The 22,277-nt window shown below is 39.7% G+C and overlaps 1 protein-coding gene across 5 annotated transcripts in view; it reads left to right on the forward strand.

Moving 5' to 3' along the window:
- NOL4 (nucleolar protein 4) overlaps nucleotides 1-22,277 on the forward strand; it is a 265,203-nt gene that overhangs the window by 202,597 nt on the left and 40,329 nt on the right. For 4 of the 5 annotated variants that reach the window (XM_006115357.4, XM_025180839.2, XM_006115360.4 and 1 more), the window contains 2 exons: nucleotides 11,388-11,567; nucleotides 12,248-12,439. In XM_006115357.4, coding sequence (XP_006115419.1) covers nucleotides 11,388-11,567; nucleotides 12,248-12,439 — 372 coding nt within the window. The remainder of the gene's footprint in view (nucleotides 1-11,387; nucleotides 11,568-12,247; nucleotides 12,440-22,277) is intronic. The other variant, XM_006115358.4, reaches the window with a different exon arrangement.

The following is a 22,277-nucleotide window of genomic DNA, read 5'->3' on the forward strand; positions in this document are numbered from 1 at the left end:
TGTCTCGCTAGTATCCTGAGACCGACACAACTACAACAAATACACTGGTTAAATGTGTCTCTGTACTCAGGAATATCACTGACAGATATCCTGTGGTTTGGTTAAATAGCTTGTTAAGAGAGGGTGTATGGGTGGTCTTTGGTACAGAACCAGTCATCGTGTTGTGAGAAGCTATTACAGACATTGGGGGTGCAGGAAGGGCATGTCTGAGATGATTTAAAAATATCTACCCTTCATCTACTTATTACTATCATAGGGTATGTCTACACTAGCTCAGTAGTTCGAGCTAGGTAGGCAAATGAGGGCAACCGGAGTTGCAAATGAAGCCTGGGATTTAAATATCCTGGGCTTCATTTGCATCTTCCTGGGCGCCACCATTTTTAAATCCCCCTCAGTCCGAACTCCATGCCTGCTGCTACACGTGGCATGCAATCGGTAGTTCGAATTAGGATCTCTAATTTGAACTACCGGTACACCTCGTTCCACGAGGAGTAACGGTAGTTCGAATTAGAGATCCTAATTCAAACTACCTACTCCGTGCCGCGTGTAGCCACGGGCACGGAGTTCGGACTAAGGGGGATTTTAAAATGGCGGCATCCGGGAAGATGCAAAGGAAACCCAGGATATTTAAATCCCGGGCTTCGTTTGCAACTCCGGTTGCCCTCATTTGCCTACCTAGCTCGAACTACCGAGCTAGTGTAGACATACCCTCAGGTAGCTCAGCAAATCTCTTCCTGGACATGGCCCTCTGCCTAATGGAGGATGTAAATGATCCTTTTATATTACAATAGTAACATACAATACAGCATGGTTTTATTTAACATTTTTCATATAAGCAGTATCAAAAGGAGTTTCCCTATTAGATAATATCTGTAGAATTGAATCCATGTCATGCAGTTCTATATTTGTGAATCTCAGCTCTTTCACAGTGAGCACCATTGCCCAAGATGCAGCAAATGGCAGGAGAAGTGGGGGAGAAAGCCCTTGATAGGGCGTATGGAGGTGCAAAAGAGCTTGGTGTTCACTGGGTTTGGAACTTTCATAGTGGGGGTGCAGAAAGCCATTGAACAAACATGTAAGCCCCATATGATGGAAAGCACTTAAAGCCAGGAGGTGCTGCTGCCCCCCTCCCATACACTGAGTTCCAGCACCGCAGCCAGTGTTGGTCTGGCAGAGAGATTAGGTTGGGTTACTGGTGAGAGATGAAGTCCTAAGGGAATCGGAGCAACTACATGATGGGCTTAAAAATAAGGAATGGAATTTGTGAATTGGATCCTGAAATGATTGGAGAGCCACTGGAGTTGTTTGAAGAAGAGATGCTACACATCTTTATATAGGGAAAAGAGGGACAGCAAGGTTCTTTACTTGCTGTAGTCTGAAGAACTTGGAGAGGCCATGCAGATAGGATTTACAACACCCAAAGCTAGACGAAACAAAGGCTTTGTTGTCTACGCTACCAAATTTTATCACCAAATCCTGCCTTTTGGTGGCAAAACAGGGAGAGTGTACCTCCTGCAATGCAACTTTTGTTGGGAAAAATGCCCAGTTTCAGTGACAAAAAACTTCCACCCCACAAGAGACATTTTTTTTCTTTCCCCCTCCCTTTATTGTCAACAAAGAGCCAGTGTCCCTCAATGCCTGCCCTGATGGCTGTGCTCAGTGTTTTGCTTTCTGCTGCCATCCCAAGATGCACAACAATCAGCTCTTGTCTTCCTACAAAACTACAGTGGGGGATACATACCCACAGAGCATCGTTCACACTATTGATGTTGGTGCTCCCAGTGTGGATGTGATCTGACATGCACAGCCTTCTCTAGTGGCCAGAGCAGGAGGCTGGAGTCAGGCCATGTCAGATACCAGAAGATCAGAATTTGAGAGATTCCAGAGGGAAGACCTAGAGTCAAGTGGCCGGAGATCAGAATCAAGCAGTAGGAGCAGGTAGCCCGAGGGAAACAGGCCTACGTGGGGGAAAACCAGTAGTGAGGACAACTTTCTTTTCCTGGGATTGGTTTAAATAGAAACAGGGAACCAGTCTGAACTACCCAGAACTCCAGTGATCAGATCCCAGGATAGGAATTCTCTGTCATTTGAGCTTCTAATTCTGGCAACTATTAGAAGTCACTGGGTGGGAGATTGGAACTTACTGACTAAGAGCCCTGGGGACTGGCATTCAAAGGCAGTAGTACTGCACAATATAAGACCTAAAAGTGGAGCTGGAAAGTTCAAGGTAATGATGAAGCTAAAACTGTAGACGGGACAGGCAAAGGGAGGCAATTTTTTTAGGAGAAAACACCAGAAGAGATGGAGCAGTGAATGGAGGTGTTCTGAATGCCAAAGAGGAGCACAGCTATCTTGACGATATTTAATGTGTTATTTAATTATTTAGTTTTAAAGTACAAAAGACTCCCAAGGTAAAGCACTGTGCAGAGGAACAACAATTAAACTCACAGTTTACATAAGGAAAATACCCAGCAGTAGAGCTGGAATATAACAAATGAACACACCAGCCAAAAGGGAAAAGATATTCTGTTCCTCCCTTTATAAAACCTGTATCCTCAGGTTTCCTGAAAAATAGCACTATAGATGTTATAAGTATTTTACTACACATTATAAACTTGACTTTAAAAACATTACAAAATATAATCTCTGCAGCGCTCTCTAATACTCACTCTCAGCCATCCTCCCTGGCAGAGATCTAGCATTATAAATCAGAGTTGGTTACCAGATTTTAAAAAATGGCAAGAATATTATCACTATTCTTTTCCTGCATTCTTCACTGATTTTTGACAATTTTTCATCAAAAGGAAACCAGATCTAAATATAGATATTTTAATTGCATTCGGTATAGTATGATATAGCTTTTAGAAGTGTACATACACAACTGCACATGGAAAAATGTGTATGCAAATAAATGCATGCCTTATTTATGAGCACAATTACTGTGATTACTGATTTAAATGCATCTGGTGTGGGGGAAGGATTAAGGAGATTGAAATGTGCACCAAGGAGTGGGAAGAGAAAATGGAAGGAGAGAAAAAGTGTGACCAAGAAAGAACAGAGACTGGAATCAGGAGAGAGGAAAAAAGATAAGAATAGGAGAGTAATTTCAGAAAATTATAAAACATTTTTATATGAACGTTGTGTGATTAAACACAGAATATGGAGTGAATAGGAGGAGGAATTGCTATCTTAACAAATGTATCTCCTGGGAGATAACTACTGAGGTAGTTACTTCACCCAATCAAACTTCAGTTTTTTAAGTGTTAGCAAAGACACACTAACAAAATAGAATTTAGAGGGCCTGATCTGAAATGGTGGTGAATGCCTTTGTCCCAGAAGAGGGTTCACCCTGGAACCTGCCATATCTAATCACCAGCGGATTTTTGGATGTAAATAACACAGACTCGATTTCAAAATTTAACCAAGTATATTGTAAACACAACAGGTAAAACACAGTAACAATGAAGCAACACTGAATAAATCCAACCCCTCTCCCACTGATATAATAGAATTCAGTACAGATAGGATCATAAACTAACGGTAAAATACTGCACACTTGTCAGAGGTTTACAGGTGCTCAGGACCTTCTACCCTGTGGCTGCAGGTAGCCATAGGGGAGGAATTCTGCGGAGTCCTTAGGCGTTTACGTGTTGAGTAACTCATGAAGCACTGCAGAGGGCCTTCACTATAGAATGCAGGCTTTGCCTCGTGTAGTCAATGTTGTCCGATGGTAGAAGACACAGGTAGCTGTGGACTCACTACACTGGGCAGTTGCCACAACGGTGGATCCAAGCACCCTGATGGTGGCAGTGGGATGAGGTCTGTCTGTACTTGAAGTAAACTTGGCCTTCGCCACCGCTTCCAAGTATAACAAGCGACTCTCCTCCACAGTGATGACAAACGGCCAACCCGATCCTCTCAGGAACAGGTGTATTTAAGGATTCAAAGGTGGGAAAACAGCTAGAGTAGAAAAATAGTGACATGTGCACAGTCTATGTGCCTTGTGCATATTTCCGTGCTGAGTGCACATAATTGGTGCCATTTACACAGCCAGGTGCTGTGTACAAAGGTGTTTTTGGCAGCAAAGTCTCTGTCACTCATGACGGGTTCCATTTTGAATTCCCTTTCCAAAACCCTGACTCCATTTTGATGTTTCCAACTGTGTCTTAACATAAACAAGTAGCTTGGATGTAAGATATGTGCAATGTCTCAATGACATACTCTGCACTTGTTGCAAAAAACACAAACACGAGGCGTACAGCTAGTTCGGATAGGAAGCCTAATCCGAACTAGCTAGTCCGTGCTGCGTGTAGCCGCGCGGCACGGGGTCCGACCTAGCCGGCATTTAAAAATGGCACCAGCCGGCTTTATGCAAATGAAGCCTGGGAAATTCAAATCCTGGGCTTCATTTGCAACTCCGTATGACTACATTACCCCCCCTAGTTCAAACTAGGGGGGTAGTGTAGACATACCCTAATAGATTAGTAAGACATGATTTCCCTTTACAGAAACCATGCTGACTTTTGTCCAACAAATTATGTTCTTCTACATGCCTCACAGTTTTATTCTTTACTATTGTTCTGACTAATTTGTCCGGTACTGAAGTTAGACTTACCAGTCTGTAATTGCTAGGATCGCCTCTAGAGCCCTTTTTAAATATTGGTGTCACGTTGGCTACCTTCCAGTCATTAGGTACAGAAGCCGATTTAAAGGCTAGGTTACAAACCACAGATAATAGTTCAGCAATTTCCCATTTGAGTTCTTTTAGAACCCTTGGATGAATGCCATCCGGTCCCGGAGATTTGTTAACATTAAGTTTTTTCTATTTGTTCCAAATGCTTAATTTTATGGTGAAAAGACAGGAAACGAAGGGTAGGACTATATGGTAAGTTTTCAGAATGGAGAGAGGTAGCTAGTGGTGTCCCTCAAGAGTCTGTACTGGGACCGATTCTACTCAACCTATTTATAAATGAACTGGGAAGAGAGGTATACAGTGACGTGGCTATATTTGCAGATGATACCAAATTGCTCAAGATAGTTAAGACCAAAGCAGACTGTGAAGAGCTTCAAAAAGATCTCACAAAACTAAGTGATTGGGCAACAAAATGGCAAATGAAATTTAATGTTGGTAAATGCGAAGTAATGCACATTGGAAAAAATAATCCCAACTATTCATATAATATGAGGACTAATTAGCTATAACTACTTAAGAGAGAGATCTTGCAGTCATTGTGGATAGTTCTCTGAAAACATTCTATGTGCAACAGCAGTCAAAAAAGCAAACAGAATGTTAGGAATCATTTAAAAAGGGATAGAGAATAAGACAGAGAATATCTTATTGCCTCTATATAAATCCATGGGACGCCCACATCTTGAATATTGTGTACAGATGTGGTCACCTCATCTCAAAAAAGATATATTGGCATTGGAAAAGGTTCAGAAAAAGGCAACAAAAATTGTTAGGGGTTTGGAATGGGTTCCATATGGAGAGAGATTAAAATGACTGGGACTTTTCAGCTTAGAAAAGAGGAGACTAATAGAGGAGATGATAGAGGTCTATAAAATCATAACAGGTATAGAGAAAGTAAATAAGGAAAGAAGTAGGGATCATCAAATGAAATTCACAGGTAGCAGGTTTAAAACAAACAAAAGGAAGTTTTTCTTCACATAGTGCACAGTCAACCTGTGGAACTATTTGCCAGAGGATGTTGTGAAGACCAGGACTTTAACAGGATTCAAAAAAGATCTAGATAAATTAGGTTAGGTCCATCAATATTTATTAGCCAGGATGGGTAGGAATGGTGTCCCTAGTCTTTGTTTGTCGGGGTCTAGGAATGGATGACAGTTGAGAGATCGCGTGAGTATTACTTGTTCTGTTCCTTTTCATATGTGTTCATTTTTTTAAATTGTATCCTTTGGTATATATGGTTGTGACTATTTTCTTCCACTATTTGATCTGAGGAAGTGGGTCTGGCTCACGAAAGCTCATCATTTAATAAACCATCTTGTTAGTCTTTAAAGTGCTACATTGTCCTGCATTTTGCTTCAGCTACCCCAGACTAACACGGCTACATTTCTATCATTGTTCTGTTCACTCCTTCCAGGGCATCTAGCATTGGTTACTGTCGGCAGACAGGATACTGGGCTAGATGGACCTTTGGTCTGACCCAGTATGGCCGTTCTTATGTTTTTATGCATATGAATAGCGCTTATTAAGTCAATGGAGTGCCTCCTATATAGGGTACTATTTAGATGTTTTTTACTGACCTGGCTGGGTTTTTTTAATGGATTTTCCAGTTTCCAGAAAAAATAATTTAATCCGCTAGTGAGATTGTTTTATGTGTGTCTGAAGCTTTCATTATTATCACACTACACTGGGATATCTAATGTTGAATGTTCCTGTGTCCAGGTAATGATGCTGCTGAGTTTCATTTCCAAAGCTTAAGTGATGATAGAAAAAAAACCTATTGAAAATATATCACATCTGCTCACCAACGTACAAGTGCGCCATATGTGATAGCATTTGAGTCACGTAAGAGTGAGGAGACATGCGATGTTGTCAGACTTCTCTATATGTGTTCTCTCTCTAGATACTATAAATGGTTGTGGAAGGAGGGAGATGTAGAGTTACTTTGTGGTTTGAGTTGCAGCTGGCTCACCTTATGGGGGCAGGGGATGAGAGGGATGAGGACTCTGGCTGAGGGGTATGGGCTCTGGGATGGGGCCAGAAATGAGGAGTTCATAGTGCAAGAGAAAGCCGCAGGCTGAGGCATTGGGTTGGGATGCAAGAGGGGGCGAGGGCTTAGCTGGAGTGTGGGTTCTGAGGTGGGGTCAGGTGAGGGGTTTGGAAAGCAGGAGGAGGCTTTGGACTTGGGGGTGGAGCTGAGGATGCTCTGGGCTGAGGCAGGGGGTTGGCGTGTGTGTGGGAGTACAGGCTATGGACTGCGAGTTTTGGGATGAGGCCACAAATGGGTTCAGGGTGTGGAAGGGGGACCTAGATTTGGACAGGGGGTTGCAGTGCAGAAGTGTGTGTGAGGGCTCTGGCTGGGGTGCAAGGTTTGAGGGATAGAAGGGTGCTCTGGGCTGAGGCCAAGGGGTTTGGATACAGGGGAGGGGGAAATCAGGGCTGGACCAGGGAGTTGGGCCCCTAAGGGATGAGGGCTCTGGCAGGGAATAAGGGCTCTGGGATGGGATTGGAGAGGAGGAGTTTTGGGTGCAGGAGGGTGCTCTGGGTTGGGGCTCAGAGATTTGGTGGTCAGGAGGTGATCAGGACTGGGTCAGGAGGTTGGGGGCTCACGGGTGCAGGCTTTAGGCAGTATTTACCTATAGCAGTCTCTTTTTGGGCTCCTATATGAAGGTGTAGCCAGGTACCATTGCTCTGAGCATTGCCCTGTCTGCAGACACCACCCTCACAGCTCCCATTGGCCACAGTTCTGACCCAATTGGAGCTGCAGAGGTGGCAGATGGGGCAGAGGCAGCATGGGGAGCTGCCCTTATGCGTAGGAATGGAAGGGAGACATGACTCTGCTTCTGGGAGCCATGTGGAGCCATGGAGCTGTCAGGGAGCCTGTCTTAGCCCCACTGCACTGGTCTTTTAATGGCCCCGTCAGTAGTGCTGACCAGAGCTACCACAGTCCCTTTTCAAATGGGTATTCCAGTCGAAAACTGAACACCTGGCAACTCGAAACATCATACTGGACAATACTGCACAATTATTACTGTTGTAAAAGAAGGAGCACTATAACAAGTTCTACATCAGTGAGGGGCAGCCTGGGCTAGTGAGTGGACTGCATGAGTGGCCCTTCACCTCAGTGGGCTGCAAGATTATTGTAATTGAGATGGTTTTCCAAGACAGGATAGTTTTTGCTAAATTAAAAGGAGATTGCTTATGTCCTAGATCTGGAAGGAACTTTACAAGGTCATTGAGTCCAGTCCCCTGCCTTCACAGCAGGACAAGTACCATCCCTGACAAATTTTTGCCCCAACTCACCTCCACAAAGATTGAACTCACAACCCTGGGTTTAGCAAGCTAATGCTCAAACCACTGAGCTATCCCTCACTACACTTGCATACCTAGAATTTGTGGGGTGTGCCAATTGAACCATAACAGTGCTTTGACTGTATGTAGAGGACAAATGTGCCCTTGATTTCAGTGTGGGTCACTTTTTTTACCTTACAAGCATTACAAAACAACATGGACAGAAACGAGCGGAATCTGGCAACCCTGTGCATTAAACCCTGTGCATCAAACAAAATGTCTTGTGGGCCACAAATAGAACCCCGATGGGCCACATGTGGACCACTGTTCTATGTGGTGAGCATTGGGAACCACTGTGTTCAGGCATTGCCAACTTCTTGTGCAAGCAGGGGCACAAAAGTTTGGCAGTGAAAAGGGAAGCAGCATGGATACTTGCTGTAGTTGGTTGACTCTGGAAAAGTGACTGTGGAAAGAGAAGAGATTTTTTTTTCTCCACCGTGCCAATATCTGGTACCTTCATGAATCAGCCTTTAAAGAAAATTGCTAATAAGACACTTCATTTCATGTTCTGCACAGCTCATAGCCATGTAAGTTAAATGCTATTGCGTGTACATGCTGAAGTCTTGTGTGGCTCTTTGACACAACAGGACTGTTTCCTCAGCCATATCAAGAACATTTCTCTCAGGGCCTGATTCTGCAGTGGATGCAGCAGGCAAGGATTGTGATGGTCTTGGGGTTCATTAAATAAATCAGGTATTGAGATAGTAATAAAATGTTAATAAAAAAATTAGAGCGCATCTCTGATAAAATGCTACACACAGCCATGCCAAGCTCCCAAAATCCCCTCCTGCAATGCACACCTTCAAATTCCCACATTCACAACACATTCAAGGGAGCGTCTCGAAATCACAATCTTTCGTAAAGATCTCTCTACATTTCCCTCTTAGAAATGAATTAACTCTTATACATATAGAAATAAAGAGTTCACTATCTAATAACACCTACATTAAATGTTCAGCATTTCTAGTACATTTCTGTAAACCTAATCTGTTAACTACCTAGAGCAGTTACCAGCACATCACTCTAGAATGAGTCTTTACTACCCACTTTCCTCAAATATCCATTCTCCAGGCAGGGTAGAAAGCTCCAACTCTGGTCACCTGAGTATCAGCCTTTCATTAGAGTCTGGGTTGCTCTCTTGTTCCCTGGCAGTTTCTTCTTTTTATGTCAATGATAAAGGATCAGTCAGATGGGAAATGCAAGAGTCCACATCATGTCTTGGAATTTTCTGGGATTATTTGTAGTCCCCTTCAATTGCCTCAAAATGTGTCTTCCTGGTCTGTTCACAAACTTCATTGCACTGTGACCCTTTCTCCTGACAACCATAATTACTATGTGACTGTGGGTGGGGTTGTTCAGGTTTCAGCCCTGGGAGGTAGGGCTCAGGCTTTTGCTTCAGTCTCAGCCCTAGGCCCCAGCAAGTCTAACACTAGCCTGGATGACCCATTATAATGGGGTCATGGCCCACTTTAGGGTCTCAATCCACCTTTTGAAAATTCTTTATCTAAACTACATAAGACATTGGATGCAGCTATTCTTTAATGGTAGCCCTTGGGCCCCAGCATTAGAGCTATGGAGCAGTAAAAAGGAGTAAGTGAGGGCTGGTGGCTGAGAATCAATGTGGAAAAGAAATGGAATTCAGAAGACAGAGACAGAAATAGTAATAAAAATCATTAAAGAAAGGGATGGGAAGGAAAAGACAAGAATGAAACATGACGAGAGAGAAAAGGAAAATTAGAGAAAAAGAAAAATGATGTACTAAGATTGGACATATTTATATTTGTTTTCCTGTCAGACTTTTCCTCCTCTGTCCCTTTATCCCCAGCTCAGATGAGCAGTGGTACTGTTACTCACAGTTCATTTGCACCTGCCTACATGGTGCCAGGTGTTTTCTATAGATTTTTAGCTGTTATTTCGTAACACCTCTCAATTGAGGCATTTGCAAATAAATCCAAACTTATAACTTTAGATACCTTGTTTGATCATTTTGGCCCATTTTATTTTTGGCTTTGTGCTTCTGAATTTTATGCAAGACTCAGATTACCACTGTGATAGGAGCTATATAAAAATGTATGATAAAGATATTCATCACATATGGCTAGATTTTAATCCCTCTAGAGTTAATTGACTTTAGCATACTTTGGATGCGTTATATGGTGGTGCATCTAGACAAATAACAACTTCAGTGGAGTTACTCTAGGCCTATATTATTCTAAATGAGAAAAATGTTGTGTCTGTACTTTGATGTTCTTATAGAGTATTTTACTACTGTTTTGCTTTTTGTGATTTACAGTGAAGTGTATGCAAAGAATAGCAAGTCAGCCAAAATCTAATATTGTTAGGGGAAACGTATAGTTTTTGACACTCTTGATAGTTGTTGTATTTTTGATACTATGAGTGGATATGACTTTAATGAAATTGTCATTTGTTATTTATCCAAAAAAACCCACTAATGTTGCTCGGGAAATTTTGAATACTTTTGTTTGCCTAAAGAAAGGCAAAACAGGAAGAGGCGTGTTAACCCTCTTTACCCTTGATTTTATTGGTGTTTGGGTGTGTATGTGGGTGCATGTGTTCCTCCTCTTGAGGTGTTATAGCAGGTTTTATGTCGTCGTCCCCCTCCTTGGGATCCTGTATTTTAATTTTTATACATTTATTTACTGTGTTTTTAAAAAAATTGTAATCCACCTCGAATCTTTAGAGTGGTGGGATAAAAATATGTTAACTAAATAAAACATTATTAAGCATAATTAACATAATTTCTATGAAAACTATAAAAAATTGATTACTTAAATTCTCCTTGATTTTTGTAAAGTTGTCTATTAAGGCATTATTATTTCTGTGTTTTGTGAATAACTTATTGCAGTTCTAGACAGTCATTCATTGGTGGATATCATTATGACTATTTATCCCTTTATTCTGCATTGCCTTAAAATTTGTCATTTTAGTTCTATGAAATATTTTATGAAACTGCAGCAATTTAATGCAATGTGGAAGAAACTCTGCAAATGTAATCAGGAAGAAACTTGAGTACAAAACAAGTCTTTGTGAAAACATCTCATTCCGAATTTAATTATCACCGAAGATTCATTTATAGATTGATTTACTTGATTTTTCCTCAGACTGCTGCTGTAATTTACTGATATAGACAAGATGAGAGGGAAACGTTCTCTGTTACAATGGTCATGAGAGTTTGTGTTGGAGCTGGAGAAAGTAATTTGAGTATATTAAAAAAAGTGGTATTTTAAACATCCTTTGATGTGCTAATTTGAAAACAAATTTATATGATGAGGAGCCCAATAAACCTGTTAATCTGGTACATTATAAAAAATCTTTTCTTTATTCTCAGTCCCCTGCTCATAGCTACTCCAGCTATGACTCTGGTAAGAACGAGAGCATAGGCAGAGGTGCTGAAGATCTGTCTCTCAACCGAGGAGATGAGGACGAGGATGACCATGACGACCACGAAGATGCTGAAAAGGTTAATGAATCTGATGGGGTAGAAGCAGAGCGACTGAAGGCTTTTAATGTAAGTCCCACAGCATTAATGCCTTGCTTAACTTCACTAGTTTCCTTTTGTACTGTTACTTATGGGTAAGTTTGGCAATATTAGAGGCACTTTAATTTACAAAAGGATCCTTTTTAAAGTACATTAAACTCTCGCCAGCAGACACCAGATTTACTGTGTTTTATTTAGAACTATAAGGCAAAGTGCCATATTTATCAATGAGGAGAACTAAGCTGTGTTTTATGTATATGTGCATGTTCACCCAGTGGATGGGGGTGGAGGGGAGGAGAATTGCAGCTAATTTAGTGGAGTAGCATTCCAGTGGTCAACTATTTTCTGTTGTCTTCCCACTGTATGTAATGATGCATGATAACACAAGCAATTGTTCAAACCAGAATAGTAAATATGCAGTTTTCAAAAACAGGGAGCAATCATAACTTATAATTAGTAACAAAAGTTAAGTGCTGCCTATTTTCACAATCCACTGTGGCTTATCTCACAATATCTATACACTGTAGACAATTCTTTTCTTGTCTTTTTTATCAGCCCTAAAAAAAGTCCTTTAAAGAGTTGTTTGCTTAACATTTCTGGCTTCCCATTACATAGCTTCTTCAGCACACAGAAAAAGTATCTTCCTATCAGTAATCAAGACTAGGAAGAGTCCTCCAAACCCTTTTCCTCTGTCTCCCTCTTACCAACAGATGTTTGTCAGGCTGTTTGTAGATGAAAACTTGGACCGAATGGTCCCAATCTCTAAGCAGCCCAAAGAAAAGATCCAGGCTATCATTGACTCATGCAGGCGACAATTCCCTGAGTATCAAGAGCGTGCCAGAAAACGCATACGTACTTACCTCAAGTCCTGCAGGCGGATGAAAAGAAGTGGTTTTGAGATGGTGAGTTTTGATTTAAAACCCAGCCCTAGTTTCCATCAAAACCCCATATGTAAATCCATGGCACTATTTTGTTTTCATCTTAGTGTCTTTTTATTTGGTAATGTCAGGTCAGAGGTTTCTTTCCCCCTTTCCCTTTTCATCTTTCCTGAATTTATTCCCTTTGTTCACTGCTTTTAAAAAAATATCTTGTGAGGATATAGTTCACAGCTCTATGTGAATCCATAGAAAGTGAGGACTCAAGAAAGATGTGAGGAGAGACCAATGGGAAGATTATCTCATTTATATATTTTTTTCATTTCTGACACCTTTAGAGAGGCTATTAAGTTATTAATATCTAGCACTGATGTGGAATTTCTTTGGAATTCTCATAACTGTTTTTTCTGGATGATCATGAAATTATAGGAATTGTAAGGGAAGGGCAGATCATGATTGCAAAGGTGAAAGAATTAAAAAAAAACTTTAGTAAAACCAGGTTTTTATGGCAAGTGCATTGACTATGTCTTTAAGTTTTAGGTGATTTGTTTGTACTTTTGGGTTTATTGAGAAGTCAGTGAAAGTATACCCTTCTATCTTCTTTGAGTTGATGTTCAGATGTACAGATGGCAATCAATATATTAAAATATCCCTAGCAAATTTTACAGTTCTGTCATTTATTTCCCAGGGTTTATATCTTACTATTTATCCACACACTATGAAGGCTGTGTTAGGGTATAACTGGCAATATTTTCTAGACACTGCACATTCTTGGACTCTTGTGTTGCACAGAAATGGAAAGGAATAGCTCTCCTCTCAGTTTCAGTCAATTTCAAAACCATCGGAGAACTTTGATATTTTCACAATCCAGAAGAGGCACAAGCAAATGAAATTGTAGCATGCTACATTTTATTTTTTCTCACCTTTAGATAAGATAAATCACTTCATCATTACAAACATCATTTATTAATTAAGTGTATCATTTTGAAGAATAAATCATTTGAAAACCCATCCATATTTTAAAATACCCGGTTCAACTTTAATTTTCTTTTCTCTTTCTCTCTCTCTTTTCATAGCAGTCTAAATATAGTACTTGTGAAGTTCATTTGATGGTTTCAAAAATTTTGTTAACAAGTTTAAAAACAAAGTACCACATTTGATTGTGGAGCAGACCAGAATAACATGAGAGATAAAATGTAGAGACAGAACCTTTTTTTAGTTGTAAACTTTTATTATTCTAATTTACCATACAGTTTTATTGCCTTAGACACTGGGTTCATGCTGCTTTCAACCAATGGAAGCTAGACAGAAAGAGACAGAATAGTACAGATAGACGTGCTAAACACTGACAGACTGTGTCAGGTTGTAGCAATCCAGAGTAGGAGATGGACAAAAAAAATCTTATACAGTAAGTAGCATCTTTTCACATTCATTCTCTCTGGCTAAAGATAACCCAGGAGTGTGAGATTTAGATATCACTGTTCACTGTTACAAATATTACTTACACTAGCACCCAACATACCTGTTATACAGTTAACTGATGCTAATAAAGGGTTTTATTGTTCTGATATCTAACTGGATTGCTGATTGCTGGAGTAAGAGGTTCACAATCAAGGCTAGTGAATGGGCCTCATCAATGGCTTTCCTTCATCGCAGTGGGCTGCAAGATTGAAATCCGGCATATGCACTAACCATGACCCCAAGATTAAAATTTAAATACATTGCACTTGATTCCCCTTCTTTATCATGCCTTTTCAATACAAAGTGATCCATTATTAGGGGCAAATTAAATTGTCAGCAAAAGTAAGTGAGGGAATGCATGGCTCTGACATTAAATTGTGCAGTCTGCGGGCACGTCACATGTACTCTTGCTTTAAATATGCATCACTTCTCATTTGCCAGGGACTGCTCAACCTTCTGCTGGAGGCTCCGCCCCTCACTCCACCTCTTCCCTCATAGCCTTTTTCCTGCCTCCTTGGCCTTTTTCTGCCTCCTCCCCCAAGCACACCCAGTCCCTTCTCCTTCCTCACCCTCCCAGCATTTCTTGAGCGCTGTGAATTGGCTGATTTGTGATGTTCAAATTCTGGAAGGGAGGAGGAAGAGTAGAGATGGGGTGCTAGTCAGTCAATTCATAGCTCTCCAGAAGTGCTGGGAGGGAGGGGAAGAAGTAGGTAAGTGCGAGATTATAGTGTGAGAGAGTCACAATAGAAGTGGACAGAGGGGACCAGTGTGAGGCTGCATCTAGAACCCTGATAGGCCACATGTGGGTTGCCCACCACTGCCTTACTTGCATTGGTAAGCAGTAACTCACACGAGTAAGGTCCTGTTGAAGTGACTGGAGATTCTTGTGTGAATAACTGCTCACTGATGTGAGTAAGAGGTTTACAATCTGGTCTATAACAATTAGGTTGATTTGACTTGAATGGACTAGTCATGATTATAATGATTACTCATGTGAGGACTGTTTTCAGATTCAGGTTTATATTCCTGTGCTTTTGAAAAATATCATGAAAATTTTTATAAAGTAGGCAACTTTTATGGCAGAAAAGTCCCCCGTCCCCTTTAAAAAAGTTAAGTTTAATCAGACCTTGTTTGTGGTTTCAACCTATTCTAAAAAAGAATGGGTTTTGATGTATTTCAACAGAGTGAGGAGAGCATTGCTCTCAGTCCTGGTGGCCAAGAAGGAAACTTCTCCTTCCTTAACTCTCTCAAATTGAATCATAAACCAAAATCTTTTAGAATTCACCGGAAAATCTCCCATTGACTTCAAGTCATTCTGAAAGATAACACCTATCGAGAAGAAGTTACAACAATACTCTAATTTTTAAATTAGCTTGTCCATCTCTAACTCATATCAGAAAGTTATTTTGAAAAATGCTTCATTGTACAGAGATACTTGACTAGCCAATTATTATAAATTTACTTACCATTTCACCAGGTGGGGAATTATTTTGTCTGGGTAATAACATTTGTGCAGGACCATCATTAAAAAGACAAGATATTTTGGTGTTGATTTGAATTAGGTATTATGCTGAAATACAGTGAAACCGGATACTGGAACTCCTCGGATACTCCTCGGGAACTGGAGCAGAACTGTTATATTAAATAGGACGTCAAATAATGATCTCCACAGGAGTTGCCTTTTTACCCTAGATGTTTTTAATACAACTTCTTTCCTTTTGTTCAGGGCAAAAACTATACATTTTGAGCATGTCATTTCCAGAGGAAATAGTATAATGTGATAGGGTACGTGGCATATGACAATTAAGACATACTTGTGGAATAGCACAGCTTTCTACAGCTTGGTGCTATGGTGTTAAAGAGAAAATGTAAACACTAAGTGTAATTAGTGAACGACTCTGTGTGGTAAAGAGTATAAAGCACGCCTGAGGCTAGCTTCTGTCACTTATTTGCCATTTGTAATCCAAACAACACCTCTTACTGAATAACAGGCCAGTTGTAGCTCTGAGGCACTAGAAAAGGTTTGATCTCATGAGTGTTCATGTTGCTAGATAATGTGCTTTTCAGTATTAATATCCTGTTTTTAAAAGATTGCTTAGAGTTACCCTATTTCTACTTGTGATAGCCAATCATTGCATGGACCCCAAATCTGTTTGCTTAATTTCCTGTTAAAAATACTCAGCTGAAAGAGTGCTTTCTATGTCTGGCATCTTTTCACCCTTCGATTACTTAGCTCTTAAATGTGCACCATGGTTTTTGTTCTGACAGAAACATATCCATTAAAAGGCCATTGACAAAGTATTTCTAGTTAATTGTACAATCATGTTTCTTCTCCCATTCTCTGTGGTTTAAAATAATCCATTGAAAGATTACAACTAGATAATATTTTCTTAATCTTACCATTTAATAAAAAAGGAAGCTGTTTAGTGGGACTGGAAATTGGGAGATCTTGATAATACTCCTGGGTTATACTCTACTACCAAAGTTCTCTATGATGAACAAATCATTTAATTGCTTTATCTTAGTTTCCCCATCTGTATTACAAGGTTCATAACACAGGCCTACTTACTTCATGGGGTGATGAAAGACATAGGTCTACTTGAGAGCCTAAGATGAAAAATTCTCTAAGTACAGTGGCTTCTCCAAACTGATCCATATGGCTACTGCACTTTTCTTCAAATTCTTTCTCAAGACTCACCTCTGTATAAGTATCTGTGGGAAACCAGCACCTGAGAAAAGCTATATTGAAGACCACTAGTGCTTGCTTATGTTTCTTTTCTGGAATATAAATAAGTAAACAAACCTTTTAAAGCAACAAGTTATGTATATAACTGTCTAAGTAATATGTGGTCTTGTTACTCTTACCCTTCCCCCCCTTTCACTTTTGTTACTCTCACATGATATGCCCAGTCTTACCTTAGGACCCAGTTCTGCAATGTGATATGAATGGGGGGATCTTTCCACCCACATTCATCACTGTTCAAGATCAAGATTGCAAGCTCTGTGAGGCAGTGATTGTGAAAAACATACAGGAAAAAAAAACAGCTCTGCTTTTGCGGAAAAACTTGCCAGTCTAGACACAGCCACCCAGTTCCTTTAGTCTTTGCTCAGATGGCTTGCTTTCCATCCCTTTGATCATCTGTGTCACTCACCTCTAAATTCTTTCTGGTTTCTTCACATCCTTTCTATACATTGGTGACCAAAACTGGACACAATCCTCTAGCTGATGCTTAACCAATGACAAGTAGATTGGTACTATACCCTCCCAGGACTTGCCAAGGTTAATGAAACCTAGGGTTGCACTTATATTTTTTTGCAACAGCATCTCATTGCTGACTCATATTGAGGTTCACCACTCCCGGATCTTTCTCTGCAGTGCTGCTGCCAAGGCAGCTATGTCCAAATCTATATTTTCACACTTATTTTCTTCCCTAAGTATAACAGTTCAGTCTCTGTTGAATGTCATTGTGTTGTCTATAGCCCAGTTCTCAAATTGATCAAGATCTCTCTGAATGTTAGCCCTAACCTCCTAATATTGGCTTTGTGTTATCTGCAAATTTGAAAAGCATGCTTTCTAGTCAGACATCTGGGTCATTAATAAAGATGTGGAGCTACAAACAACAGTGGAGCTCTACTTGAGATCTCCCTCCAATCTGACATTATTCCATCAATAGTTCCTCTTTTGTGCAGTTGTCCAATCAATCAGGTATCCATGTAATGATATTTCCACCAAGCCCCATTTTTCTCCCCATTTTTAACTTATCAGAATGTCATATGTTACAGTGTGAAAAGTCTCGCTGAAGTCCAGGTATGTGATATCCACCGCCTTCCCCCTCATCCACCTGCAATCACTAATCTTTAATTCTTACAGACTCTAGGACAATCCTGGAGGGCTAGCAAACATAAAGATCCAAAGGGGGAGATTTGTGATTGGCTAGCATGTGTCATTTGGTTGCCTCTATCACCTCTTCATTTTCTGTACACACATCATAAAGTAGTACTTACTACAGCTTCATCTCTCTGACTTGGAGCAGGCAGTGCTTAAGGGGCAACGTAGGCCATTTTGAAATGAGTGGACTTTGCTTCCTTTTTGTTTTGGAAGTACTGCTAATCTTAGGGATCTACAGCACATACTCCTGAACATTGGTACCAAACTGGATTCTGGAGTAACAAAGAGCATATCGAGAGCCTTTTTCCAGTATAGATTGAACCTCTCTAGTCTGGAAACATCCAAGGTCTGGCATGATTTTAGTTAGCCGGATGTCCACTTATGGATGTGGCCAAGTTTTCTGGGGTCCCATAAAGTTTATTTACAGCCACCAGTCCTGGCTCTCAGAGTTCTGTGCTGTTATTTAAGTATAATTTACCCCAAACGTCTTCCAGGAGACCAAATTCTCTGGTTTGGCACCCGTTAAGTCCAGAGAGTGCCGGACGACAGCAGTTCACTTTATACATATTTAAAGTAGGTGCAGACAGGAATATAGCATTTTAGTTTAGACACTGTGCTAATCAAACAGTAATACATGATCATTCAATTAAATATTCTTCTATTCTGAAAACTGAAAAATAACCTGATCTCCACAGAGCATGAAGAAAAAATCCCCTACATTTTTACTTTTTCCATTTGTTCCTTTTATTTCACTAATAGATGTTGGAGTTGGATACTCATCATAGCATTTTTGTAGACTGAAAGAATAAGGTAAAATATATCAAAACTCAAGGGGAAAACAGTGCTGCAAGCATTAAAATGGCAATCAAATTCTTCATATTTTACAAAGAGCTAGTGCTAAATAAAAATGATACGAATATATCCAATAGAGTGCAGTACTGTACTTCAATCTGTAAACAGCATATAGCTCAAACAAGCCTATTGTGTTAGGTTTGAATTGCATGCTTCCTAGAGTGTGTGAGTGCTTCAGAAAAAAAACACCACCACCACATTTCTCAAGAACATTTTGCAATCTTAATTCTTTAACTAGATGTTGGTGAGTTTAAGTTATGTGGTGCTTTTACATTGGAGATTTTTCTATTTAATTGACATCACAGTATTGTGTAGGCTGAAAAAAGTGAGACAATGTAGTTACAGCACAGTTCTGTGATATTCAATTAAAATTGTTAAAGATCTGCAGTTTGAAGATGATTATGACTTTCTCTTGTAAATCAATTAAAGGTGTTTATAGGAAATGTGTTATATAAGAGTTAAGTATTAATATAAATGTATATTTATAAATAGAAGACATATGTATATGTAGAGGATCTTACTTATTTTGATAAAAAAAGTTATGACATGATGATATGTATGTTGTTATTAAACCAGTCTTAAGCTGTGTATTACAACAGCTGAAGTACAATTAATGCACTAGAGGCCAAAGTTATTTAGGTACCTAAAGATGCAGACAGGCACTTGGGCTGTGTCTACACTGGCATGAATTTCTGGAAATGCTTAAAACGGAATACTATTCCGTTTTCAGTTTTTCCGGAAAATGAGCGTCTACATTGGTAGGCTGCTTTTCTGGAAAAGCCCTTTTCCGGAAAAGCGTCTGTGGCCAATGTAGACGTGCTTTTCCGGAAAAGAGCCCCGATCGCCATTTTCGCGATTGGGGCTTTTTACCGGAAAAGACTACTGAGCTGTCTACACTGGCCCTTTTCCGGAACAGTGTTCCGGAATAAGGACTTATGCCCGAGCGGGAGCAGAATAGCTTTCTGGAATAGTGGCTGATTTTGTACAGTAGAGCGTCGTTGCTTTTCCGGAAATTCAAGGGCCAGTGGAAAAGTGGCTGATTTTCTGGAATAAGTGGCCCAGTGTAGACACAGCCCTAGTGTCTAATCAGTGGGAATTAGGCACCTGGGCCCTTTTGAGAATCTGAATAAGTATCTGTCTACATCTTGTGGCATCTACATATTTTTGAAAATTTGAGTCCATATGCCCTTTTTATTAAGGTAACATTTAAGATTCATTCCCATCCATCCATTTGTACTGGTGTCTGCAAGCAGTATGCATAAGTCTGTGTTTACAAGTAGCGTCACTGGTATGTGGAGATTCTAGTTTTTTACATTAGTTGGCTTAGAATATTGGGGAGTATTTCTGTACAAATATCCTGATGTAAAGTTTAGTTTTCTAGTGGCGAAGGGGGGAGGCACGTGTGCCACATCCACTCACTCCTTACTGTTAGCTCTAGGTTTTTTATGTATTGACTCAAACTGATGTGAAACATAAATCTGAGAGTGCTTACGCCAGATTTGTGCATGAAAACTTAGGCATTTATTTGTGCTTGAATTCAGTATTAGCCTTCATGAAATGTGCCAAAATAGTAATCCTATCAACTGCAGCACTCTCTTTAGAATATGTGCAGTAGCATTGCAAACTTCTCCACATGGAATATCTGGATAGTTTCAAAAAATGTCTCCCAGGAAATCATTATCTAAATTTTGTCAGACTTTTGCCAATAAATACGTCTAAACCTAAAATATAATGGCCTATTTATATTTTATATAGAGATATGGGGTTTGCATTTATATGGCAAAAATGACACTTATGTTTTCCATAAAGATGCTGTTTATGTACATCATGTTAACCTGAGAATATGGCTATATCATATTTTGGTGACTTGCACAATGGTTTTATATTATAGCCATGCTATCAAATATGATTATCTCTGTTATATTAAACAAGCAGGTAGCATACACAGGCAAGCAATTTTTTTTTGATTCATGACCAAGCTTTTCAAGTTTCAATTTAGTAAAAGAATTAGCCACCTTGCAGTACTTCTCCACTGGTAATTAAATATGCCTATTGATTATTGATGTACCATTTTTAATGCCTGATCCAAATCTCATTACAGTAAAGGCAGATAGTCCTTCAAATTGTTTTAAATCAGGCCCATTATTCTTTGACCTTCCATGTTACAGAGCAATGCATCAGCTAATTTTATTTTGTACAATGAAATTTGCAAATACAGCTTCAAGTCTTTTGTAAGTTTTCTACAAAAGGAGAGGTGGAGGTGCATAACTATGGAGGATTAGAGAGTGAGCATGTTCATGCTAGTGTCAACCTCTGTTTCTGATCTGGATAAAATATCCATCACCTTAAACCTTACTTAATGTTACACTGAATGGGATGGTTTTGTGTTCCCATAATGAAATAATCATTTCTTTAAATATAGATAATTGTCTAGACAGAAGCAATATTGAAACTATCTCTGACTATCCCAGGATGAGGCCTGAAAATGAAGCAACATATTGACAATTTAATTAGGAATAGGGAGCATTTTTCTGCTACCCTAGTAATAGAAGTGGTCCACAAGTGTTCCATCCACAACACTTTTCTAGGTATCATCCCTGTCCTTAATCACTGTTCTCTATAAGCTGGGCACTTGTTCTGCCACTCAGGAGAGACTCAAATGCCACCCAGCGGATTAGCAGAGTGCCCACAGCTAGGTTTTTTGTTTTATGTGCACATGCCTCAGTGCACATAAAAATGTATTCTGCACATGGATGGAAAAAACTGCTTATGGATGGAAAAGATTAAAGGGAACATTGCTTTCAGTCATTTTGCAAGATCCATTTAGGGACTTATATGCAGTTGAGTAACCTGTAGAAATAATGATTCAATCATTCCTGTTGACTTTCTCTATTTAATACTCCTTAGTGGTATAACAATTATGTTTGAATACCCTGGAACCTCAGCTTCAGATCTGGAATGGGTAGACTTCACAATTCCTGTTTGAGATTGGTAAATGAAGTTCCATTAAGCTTAGTGTGTGTCAATCATTGGAAGAAGTCTTTAAAAACCAAGGTCCCTTCTAGATAGAGTCCAAATACACAAACTGGAGGGTAACCCTTTTGCCCTTGGCCAAAATTTCCTTGCTTCTTCTGCTGTGGTACAGTACATGCTGAGCCCCAGTTGGTTGTTGCCCTCAGAGGTGTGTAGATGAAAGACGCTGCAATAAAACCTCAGAGGTACAAACACAAGATTTATGAACAGACTGGTCAACTACACACCTCATTTGGAATTGGCAGTAGGCAATCAGGCAGCTGTGGGGGAAAAAGCAACTACTGTACAGTACAGTAGTTGTATTAAACATAAACTACTAAAATATAAAGGGAAAGCTGTTAAAAGATTTGACAAGGTAAGGAAACTGTTTCTGTGCTTGTTTCATTTAAGTTAGAATGGTTAAGAGCAGCATTTTTCTTCAGCATGGTAATGTTTCAAAGCTGCATTAAGTCAGTGTTCAGTTGTAAACTTTTGAAAGAACAGCCATAATGTTTTGTTAAGAGTTACAAACATTTCAGAGTTACAAACAATGTTCATTTCAAAAGTGTATGTAACAATGAGATTCTATTGTGTATACATATACACAGTAGTACTATTGTTTATATGAGTGAACAAATGGGGAATTCCAGT

The sequence above is a fragment of the Pelodiscus sinensis genome, chromosome 2 (genome assembly GCF_049634645.1).
Source record: "Pelodiscus sinensis isolate JC-2024 chromosome 2, ASM4963464v1, whole genome shotgun sequence".
Lineage (NCBI taxonomy): Eukaryota > Metazoa > Chordata > Testudines > Trionychidae > Pelodiscus > Pelodiscus sinensis.